This window comes from Phoenix dactylifera, chromosome 4 (assembly GCF_009389715.1).
Source record: "Phoenix dactylifera cultivar Barhee BC4 chromosome 4, palm_55x_up_171113_PBpolish2nd_filt_p, whole genome shotgun sequence".
Taxonomy (NCBI): domain Eukaryota; kingdom Viridiplantae; phylum Streptophyta; class Magnoliopsida; order Arecales; family Arecaceae; genus Phoenix; species Phoenix dactylifera.
Genome location: NC_052395.1, coordinates 19,257,576 through 19,267,688, shown reverse-complemented (window position 1 = coordinate 19,267,688; position 10,113 = coordinate 19,257,576). Strand labels below are relative to the sequence as shown.

The window sequence follows — 10,113 nt, the reverse complement described above, 5'->3', positions numbered from 1 at the left end:
TCATAAAACTACGTCCAAACAGTTTATTTCGAAAATAAATGGAAACGTAGTCTTTATTGAAATTGAATTCATAATGTTCCTGTGCTAGATAAGATATGAAAATCAGATTTCTGCTAGCACTAGGTACAAAATAACAATCTCTAAGTATCAAACTAAATCCTGACGGTAAATACAAAGAAAACGTGCCTACAGCAATAGCAGTAACTCTTGCTCCATTACCAACCCGTAGGGTTACTGCACCTTCCATAAGCCTTCTACTTTTCTTTAGATCCTGCATTGTAGTACACAAGTAAATATTAGAATTAGAGTCTATAACCCGACTAGAAATAGAAGAAACCGTTAGATTAGTTTCAATAATGAGCATATTAGACATACCTTCAGAAGGCGCATTTTGCTTTTTATGTTTTCCAGGTAGATAGGACAGTTCCTCTTCCAATGGCCGTCTTCATTGCAATGGAAACATTTTCCTTTGGTTCGGCCTTCTTCTTAGGAACTTCCTTCTTCGGCTTTTTCTTGGTCTTCTGCTTCTTCGCAGGCTTCTTCTTCTTCCTAGTAGACTTTCTCTTGGTAGTAGAAGTTAGCTCAGTAGCGAGAACTGTGCCCCTTGAATCTTTCAAGGCTCCCTCATTTGTCACTAACAAATTCAACAATTCAAGCTTAGTGCATTCAATTTTATTCATATGGTAGTTTATAATAAACTGCCCATATAAAGATGGCAACGATTGTAGAATCAAATCCGTTTGCAAATCCTTGAGCATAGTCATACCAAGCTTCTCAAGCTCCACAAGATTCTCGATCATGGTCAAACCATGTTCATAGACGGACTGCCCATCATGCATCTTGGCTTTGAAGAGTCACTTGGACACTTCAAACCTCGCTGCGCGACTCTGTTCACCATATAACTCTTGTAGGTGATCAAGTATGTCCTTAGCAGTCTTCATGCTCTCATGCTGGCATTGCAATTCATTGAACATGGATGCCAAAATGTAGCACCTAACCTTATTGTTGTCATCCAACCATTTTGCATGCGTCTCACGCTGCTCGTTGATTGCACGGGCTGGTAACATCGGAAGTTCATGGTCAAGAACATAAGCTATCTTCTCGTAACTCAAAATGATCTTCAAGTTGCAGAGCCAATCTTTGTAGTTTGGTCCGGTCAACCTATTGTTATCTAGAATTCGAACTATCGGGTTGGAAGCCATTGACATCTACAAAGAGCAAAGATTCTAATTAGAAATTTGTATTTGACATTAATTTATTTTAGAGATTTTTAAAATAAAATTGGATCAAATTCTTCCACTATTTCTCGGATCTCTCATACTTTCCTCGTCAAGATACGAAAATCTGCGACTTAGAGTTTCAAGTGGGGTGCTGCGATCCCACCAATCTACATGTCACCTCACCTAACAGTTATTGGAGACATATAAACGATGAGTGTACAACTCTTGTACAATGCTTCGTAAGCATATTGAGCTAACTTGGTCTCCAAGTCATAAGGACCTCATCTAACAGTTATTGGACCCATTTCTTAGTTAAGTCAAACCCACCATATATCCTGCGGAAATAAATCCGTGATTGGGTCCTCACCTAACAATTATTGGAACCCAACCCCATCTTTGCCCAACAATATCTCATGTCAATAGAGAGGTCCAATCCCCCGATGCAACTAGCCCACTATATCCAGCCGAGACTAATCAACGCAGAAAAGATCTTAGCAACTCTACTACGGTGGAAGACCAATCGACTTAATATTGGATAATCAGATCTTAGTGATTCCAACTTTGAGCTTTCCATAAAAGGTAATCGATCAATTGGCGAAGTAAGTAGGTGGGAGGCTCTCCTTACTCAGAAAGTAAAGTTCTAATTAAGTAACCACCTTTAAGCTTTTCTATACACCAATTAGATCAATTAATCCAATATGGCCAGCTTAATGTATCATTCACTCTCGATTGATTTAGGAAGGTTTTAGGTCTTTTGGGATTTACATCTAATGTAACCATCTACCCCATACCATATATCATTCGATTTACATCTTATGTAAATGTCACATTGATTCAGATTTACATCCTATGTAATTATGAAATCCTTTCATATATTATGTGATTACATCTTATGTAAATAACATAATTGTTTCAGTTTACATCTTATGTAAATGTCCTGTTGTTTAAGAATTTTATTTACATCTCATGCAAATAAATTTTGTTTAACTAATACATACATCTCATGCATACATTGTTTTAAACATAACCTTAAACAAGTATGCACATTATGATTACCACATACATCTCATGTATACTTTTTCATATCTGAAACTTTAAACCTATTATGCTATTCTCTAAATTTTAGATCATGCGTTAATTGATTTTAAAAATTATAATCTAATTATAATTCTAAAATAATTTGCAAGATCAAAGCAAATAAAAAATCTGCATGCTGAAAATTTCAACAACCTGAAATTTTAGCATGCAGAAAATCCAGCAAGCATAATTTTTTAAAAAATTATATTAAAAATATGGTAATCAATCCTTAAGTCCTAATCATGCTCCCTGGAACCATGGCTCTGATACCACTGATGAGTTACGCCCCGTTCGATGTGATGTTCGCAGTGGAATTCGAACGGATCGTCGTTCATCGTATGAACGCACCTCAGATCGTAGAATTCAAAAAATTTTCTGGATCCAAATCCAGAAGATCTTTGAACTCATTAAGGAGGGGAGATTAGGATCTTAGAAGGATTGATTAAGATTTATAAAACTGAAACAAAATTAAAAGTTATAAATTTGAAGATCTCATCTTCAAAAATTCTACAGGTGTAGAACACCGCAGCCTGATGATCTTTCTAGGTTTCTGTTTGAGCTGCATAATTGTCCGGCCTCTACAGGTATCCATACGAGGATCTAATCATCTGAGAATAGGTCTTACCGGAGTGCTAGCTCCTTGCAAAGACCTTTCATGACTATCATAAGTTGGAATAAAAATCTGCAATTTACCTCCTTGAAGAAGAACCCTTTCTTCTTCAACCTTGCTTGTGATGGAGGAAGAGGAAAGAGGAACCTTGCACGTGGATCTTCCTTGCCTTGCTACCATGGAAGAAGAGGAGGATGAAGACCCCTTGCTGCCATGGAGAAGGAGGAAGAAGATGGGTTATGTGGCGTGAGGAAGAACTCCTTCTTCCTTGCTGTCGTGTGGTCTTTCTTTCTTTCTTTTCTTCTCAAACTTCCAATGCCTTGGAAAAGGAAAAAGGGAACTCCTTTGCTGCCGTGGGAAGGAGGAAGAAAGGAAGAGGAGGCGTGGAAAGGAAGAGAAGAGAATTAATCCATAACGTCTCCCTTGCTACCCTTTTATAGATTAGATTTAGGGCTTCTCCTAATCTTATTAAGAGTATGGGACTATAACCCACCCTTGGATTAATGCCAAGTATCCAATCCTTGTGCTCATAGATGCATGACATGTGTCCACTTAATCAATTCATTAATTCTTAATTACATTAGGACTCCTAATCTCATTAAGAGAATTAATTAATTTGGGAGCATGCATCCAATGACGCCATGTGGATTTTAAAGTCCGTATAGTGTGAACACGACTTAAGTCATATTCATCCTACGATGACATGTGGACTTTAAAATCCGCATAAACTCTGGTTAGTTCCAATTGACCCAATCATGAACCCAAATCAATTTGGGTCAAACCCAATTTGATTTGGCTCATTAAATCAGCCTAATTGCAATCAATTCCACTTAATTCTTCTTCCATTAACTCACTAACACTTAGTGGGTTAATTCAATCACCAATCATATTGATGATTAATTTCTATTGTGATTCCAAATCACAATTATGATAGTCTGACTAATTAAATCCTCTATGTGTGTGACCCCGTAGGTTCTATTCTGACTGGTAGTGAGACATATTTAGATCTCCATCTCAATATCACTGAAACTCCTTTCAGTGGACTGAAACAATTTTAGTTCTACTCTTAGGATTCACTGATCACTAAGTGAATGCCTTCGAGTCTCACAATCCACTAGTGACACCTAGCAGTATGTGGTGGCAACCCAGCAGAATGAAATATCTGAATCTCTCGGTGCAGTTGGCATATGATACAGTCTCTCTATCATGAATTCTGACATAACGGAGGTTATGGATAACTCGTCAAACCCCATCGTCTGTCATATGTCTAATTTATTCGACTTCCAGTTCGAGATATGGAAAACTCTTTTTCCAAAATGCCTGGCCAGAAATTTATCGAACTCAGTCTCATAAATCATATAGGATCACTCCTAATCTATCAAGGTCGATAGATCTCATCTAGATGCAACCCTATTCCAAAATGAACCTACTGTAGCCAATCCGCACGACAAGGATCCGAATGGCTAGGGCCCAAGTTTACATGCTCGTCAAACTACAACAACCTCACAGTGAATAGCTGAGGCATCGCAGGTCAAAGGATCAGTCATACAACTGCAGCATAAGTAGTCACTGACGAGTGGATAGACTACTTTCTTTGGTCACGCTCAGTACCTTGTTCTCTAACAAGTACTCGCATAATCACTCTAGTGTCTCTACACTGTGGACTTGAGACTCGTCCATCTAACTAAGTGATCTGTTCACTAATCTCAGTGGATCAATCACCGTCCCTCGTGATGGATCCATCGATCGGAGCATTTAGAAATTAATCCCTAATGACACATGCCTCAAATTTTCAACTCCTTGAGAATATGTGTCATCATCTATTAATTTCTTAGATGATTCATGGACACATATAAACATGAATGATAAACAACTTGCCTAATCTTATTTATTGATAAAAGTTAAAATTATAAATTTATGCTCTAGATTATAAATATGCGTCAGCCACGTTGGCTTCTAGGACATACTTCTAACACCTAGCCCATAGCCCGGCCTGCGGGCGGCCCGACCCGATAATACATCCAGCCCTACTATAAGAAGATGGATACATGCCTAGGTTGCAAGATCCTCTACAGTACATCTTTTGCACTGTAGAGAGCAGTGCATGCTCGAACATTACCATGTTGCCCATCTTAGAAATGAAGGGCTGTTGCTTACCTCCTACCCTACTTGTTTGGCAATTACTCTTTGTATTTGCTATCTAATATGATGCTCTCTGATAGAAAAAATATTGGTCATTTTGACTTTGGATTTTTCCGACCTTTTTGACCACAGCCTTGACTGAAGTGAATGACCTCGATATCGGCTGACGTATTATTCTGGTTGATCCTGCCTAGGAGTAATGCCAAAGGTCATTGAATAAGTTACAATTATGGTCTTGACAATAGTTACACCAGTACAACAGTAAAGACACGATCAGTGCGATTATCATCGCATGCCAATTGTGGAAAGTCGTTACCATATGGTTAATACATGATTAGCCATTATCACACGGATATGGCACTTTCCAATAAATCAAGTAACAGACACCACTCTCATCCTATATGTAAGGGTGACCGAGGGGCCCTAATGTATGCATTCTCAATCTCCCCCTTTCTCTCTCTTTTTTCCACTTTTGCTCTAAATCTTCACTGACTTAAGCATCAAAAGATTTTCCACCAAAAATTATCCGACAAGTAGGTCGTGCTCGTCTTTAGGCTTCACAATGCAAAATCTCTAGCATTCTCTCGGGCTTTTGACCACAGTTCTGCCGACATCTCAAGCAGAAACTGATCTCAACTCAGATTCTCGCAGCAACACTCTCTATTTTAAAGATACGTAGGGGCCCTTTCTTTATGAGACGGGGGACATGGTGACTATTGGAGGGTTTACCATTCCTAACGGTACCAAAGATGCTTGTAAAGGATCTAATTAACATGTCTGGCGTTGGAAATCCGAAAACATAAGCATGCGAGCACCTAATGAAGGCTAAAATAAATTATTTTCTAATTGCGACACCTTCACCATGGGAGTACGACAACCACCCAATGGACAAAATGAATGCATGAAGCATAATTGATTAACAACCAGATTTCTGTAGCCAAAAATAGCGTCCTTTTTAAACATGAACTTGGGCAACGGCAAAATTTTCAACACAGATCGAATTGTATCCCCCAGTTTTTCTTTCTCGTCACATCCAATAGAGGGGTATCGCTCTATCGCAGCATTCGTCAGACGAACGGCAATTTAGAAAGAAAGATGTGAACGAAACCCCCATGAGTTCCAAATTACTCCTTCCTCGTTTCTTCTCCTCTAAATTGGACAGCAACCTCAGCGACGCACAAGCTTAAGAGGCTAAGAGGTTGGGCCGGCGCAAAATGGGACAAACACCATCACCCGCTATGTTCCAAAGAGGATCCGGCGGTCCACCACGAAAGTCCTCCCACACGATAAATTGAGATGGAGACACTTTGAAGAACTTCTTTTTTTTCTCTTTGTTCTTTTTTCTGTTTTCATGCCATGAGCGTCGGGGAGTTACGAATGGATGCAAGATCTCTCAGCTCAGCCACGACGAATCCCCCTAAAGTAGTTGAAGTCATGGTGCTGGACCCCAAGCTGCTTTAGCCACGAATCCGCGGCGCTGAAGAGTGACAGCAATCGATCGTGGTCCCTGCCGTCGGCTCCCGAGACCCACACACTCCCCTGCATCTTGTAAGTGGCCAGGCCGAACGGAGGGAGAGCCATCCCTTTTCTCTCCCTCTGCTTCCTTTCGGCGCAATCCATATCTTCGTGGGGCCCGGCCTCTGCATGGTTTGGATTTATGAAAGAGAGGATTAGCATATTCTCACCATGATAAGACCCGCGGAAGGGAAGATGCTGAGAGGGGTTGTTGGGATAAATAATAGACTTGGACTGGAAGTGGGAAAATTGCCAAAAGAAAGAAAAAGAAAAGATAAAATGGTAGAGAGCTTAAGATGAAGACACCTTGTTGGCTTACCTTGGAATGAAGATGAGAGGGTATGGTATGTGAGGAAGCACGCAGACAAATCCTTCACAGTTCTGCCTACGGGGATGTGATAAATTGGATACCTAAACAAATAAGAGAAAATATAAAATTAGGAAGCTTTATGAATACCCCATGTTTATGTACATTCACATGTCAAAACGATTAGTAACTCTTTGGGTTCATTTGGTTCAGTTACAGACAGGTTCATAATTCACAATTGGCCCTTAATGGATGATCTGGGCTTGCTTCAGGTAAGATGAACCAAGGGGGCATAAAGAAGTTGTTAGTAAAATAGTTTTAGATGTACAAGAGAGCTGGAGACTCGGAGTTGTAGCATCCATGCCGTATTAGTTTTATATCATTTAGCGAGCAAAAAATGCATGCCTTGAGTTATAAATAAATCAATTGCTTGGAGTTTATTAGATGAGAAGAGGTACCAAGCCACTGCCATCCAGCTAGCTGGAGATAGATCTACACTCCTTAGCGTCAACAAGCCTGGGAATTCTTGAGCCAATTCGCTAATCTGAAGTAGAATTGTGAATAAGAAGCCATGGCTCCATGTTAGTTGATAAGAAACATAACAAACTTGATTACGAAGCCAGAAATTCATCAACTATTAAAAATTCAGTTTGGCAGCAAAGCTTAAAATATGGCAATATTATTGCAGAAACAACAGCACCAACAAATTAGGAGTCCAATTGATTCTTGCGATTATATCTAAAGATTTAATTTTCTCACTTATCAGGCAAGGCCATCAGACAATTATAATGGGTATTTGCTCGGATCTAAAATAACGAAAGGCTTTTATCATCTTCTACCTGGAAGAAAAACAGAGAAGATGAGAGGTAGAGGTACCTTAACCTTGAGAGGCACCCTTCCGTATGGGGCAGACCTCTCAATGTACTGGAAGTAGAGATAGCCCAACCTATCCCGTAAATGCCACAAGCTGTCCTGATCGAAATCACAATCCTCTGAAGAACTACAACTGGATCTCCATAGCTTGTCACTCTCACTATCATCACTGCAAGAATCACTGAATTCCCTCATCTCAGGAACACCGGTTTCTCTTTCTTTCTTACGACCCCTGCATCATTGATCTCTTATGTAAGGCCTCAGACTTCATGGATGGAAAAAGAAAAGAAATAAAAAAAAAAAAATCATCGTTCAGAAAACAGCAGAAGAGAGGAGTTGGAAAAAGATGGGAAAGATGAAAGATATACCTGATGTTAGTTAAGGATGAAGCGCTAGTATAGATTTGGATGGCGGAGAGGTAAGGGACGTAGTACTGGACGAGCGCCTCGTAGCCGTTGAGAGAGACGGGAGTGCCGGCACCGTAGGCGCTCCATTCGTCGTAGCAATCCCAGAGATCTTTCAGCGCGAAGTACTCGACGGTGTCGGAATCCCACGGGTGCCAAAGCTGGTTCAACTCTTCCAGGCACGACTGCAGCGGAGGAGGAACGCGGCCATGCCACCCAATTCAGTCGGAATCAAAGCAAACGATACGTGCAATCAAAGAGAAAGAAACTCACCTTTGGGAGGTAGCGCGATGGGACGACCGGCGTGGTGCGATCAAGAAAGCATTGGAGGTTGGACGGGGCGGACCCTCCGAGGAAAGTCATCGTCCTTCCTCCTCCCCTTCTAAGGACAGACGGCGACGGAGGGGCGAAGGACCGAGGGAGGGAGAGAGGTGAATTGGGCTGGGAAGGTGGAAGAGGGGGAGAAGAGGAGAAGAAACCGGTCCACGAGAATTATATGCTGCTGTTGACCCTTTTGGACAGCTATCGCTCTAACAAACAGAGGGGAACAACAATCCCACCCAAATTCCACTTCCTTCTTCTTTTCTTTTTTCTTTCTTTTAGTTAGATCGTTACAACGAAGGGAACTCCCCTCCTTTGATGCCAGCTATTAAGCCCCGTCCCTCGAACCGTATGAAAGGGAGAGGGAGGGGCTCTGCTTTCCGTGGCAGCAAGGAAACTCCAACCGATGTATAACGTATGTTGTTAGAGAAAGCAGTCCTGGGAAGGGAGCGCAGAACCTGTCAAAAGCTAACCCACCCGTAAAAACAGGGGAAAGTTGTTTCCCCTTTTTAACATTTACAATTCGTTAAACGGAGAGAGATGGAAGCAAAACTATTCGCTTCCTATTCTGGGACTTTATTCTAATAATATAACTATATATATAATATAACACACGCATAGGTTGTCTCTCCGTTAAAAGAGTCCTTCATGTCTAGGCCAAACCTCCTGTTTCTCTCCTTGCTTTAAGCATGATCCAGTCTAACGCCGCGCAGAAAACGACCTTCACTGACCGAATTTATAATTCCTTCATTAAAAAGAAAAAAGAATACCCGAGTATAGACGATTGAACAAAATTAGCTGCAGAGAGAAATGGTGGAAGGCATGCTATCCGTTCCTTGTGCTCAATTCCGTCTTTTTGGTATCAAGGGGACGGGAAGTATTTTAAAGCAGCATCGAACCCCACCAGTCCATAAAAGGTCAGAAGGAAAGATGGAATATTGGTGAAGGAACAGTAAGCATCCGACGAATAAAGAAAAGGGGAGATATGGGTTCTAAAAAAGAAAGGTGACTTTTTCTGCAAGTTGTGGTTTGCTTCTCTATCCATCGCCTCGTTGCGCTCATCCGTTCTTGTACGAATCCCTTCTTTACCCCTCCGCCATCTCTCCCTCTGTGAACCCCACTCTACGCGTTTCCTCCATTCAAGGGGCACGTCCTCCTTATCACAAGAAAAAGGAGCGCGACCTTTCTTGACAGTCGAAAAGGTCAAAAGGAGAGGGTGAAGGGGATGAACGACCTTTTCCTTTTTCTTTGCCGTTTGTTTTTTTGTTTTTTTTTTTTTTAAAATCTCAAAGGAAACAAGCAGCAAGAGAGAGGAGGGGTGCCGGGGCAGAGGAGAGAGACTTCAATTCATATAATTGGTGGATCGGAACAACTTTTAGTATCCTCTTGGGCGTGCAAGTCAAGGTGGCGGACGAAAGAGAAACAGTAAACTGAGGAATCTATTTCTTTTTTTAGGAAGGTAATTGGAGGAATCAGTCTGGTATATAGTTTGGGAGTTTGACAGTTTCTGTGGCCTGCCGCTGCAACTGGGAGAGCGGAGAGCTCACGGTGGGCTTCGTTGCTGCTTCATACTCCCTACCGATTCCTTCTCCCATCTATTATTTTATTTATTTGTTTTGATAATTCAACAGGACAACGGCCGAT

At 41.1% G+C, this 10,113-nt stretch overlaps 1 protein-coding gene across 1 annotated transcript; it reads right to left on the bottom strand.

Moving 5' to 3' along the window:
- Positions 1–5,936: 5,936 nt before the first annotated feature.
- Positions 5,937–9,035, bottom strand: LOC103713936. The gene is made up of 6 exons (XM_008800990.3): positions 8,422–9,035; positions 8,113–8,333; positions 7,748–7,976; positions 7,330–7,415; positions 6,884–6,975; positions 5,937–6,689 (listed from the first exon to the last, which is right to left on the bottom strand). Exons 1-6 carry the CDS (start codon positions 8,509–8,511, stop codon positions 6,448–6,450), a joined length of 960 nt encoding a protein of 319 aa, XP_008799212.1. The 5' UTR covers positions 8,512–9,035; the 3' UTR covers positions 5,937–6,447.
- Between the last annotated feature and the right edge of the window lie 1,078 nt (positions 9,036–10,113).

Excerpts from the sequence above, each read along its gene's own strand:
- LOC103713936 (XM_008800990.3), bottom strand. The coding sequence starts at position 8,511 with ATGACTTTCCTCGGAGGGTCCGCCCCGTCCAACCTCCAATGCTTTCTT. Across the intron at positions 8,334-8,421 it reads CATCGCGCTACCTCCCAAAG|TCGTGCCTGGAAGAGTTGAA; the intron begins GTGAGTTTCTTT and ends CCTCCGCTGCAG. Across the intron at positions 6,976-7,329 it reads AGCTGGATGGCAGTGGCTTG|GTATCCAATTTATCACATCC; the intron begins GTACCTCTTCTC and ends TTATTTGTTTAG.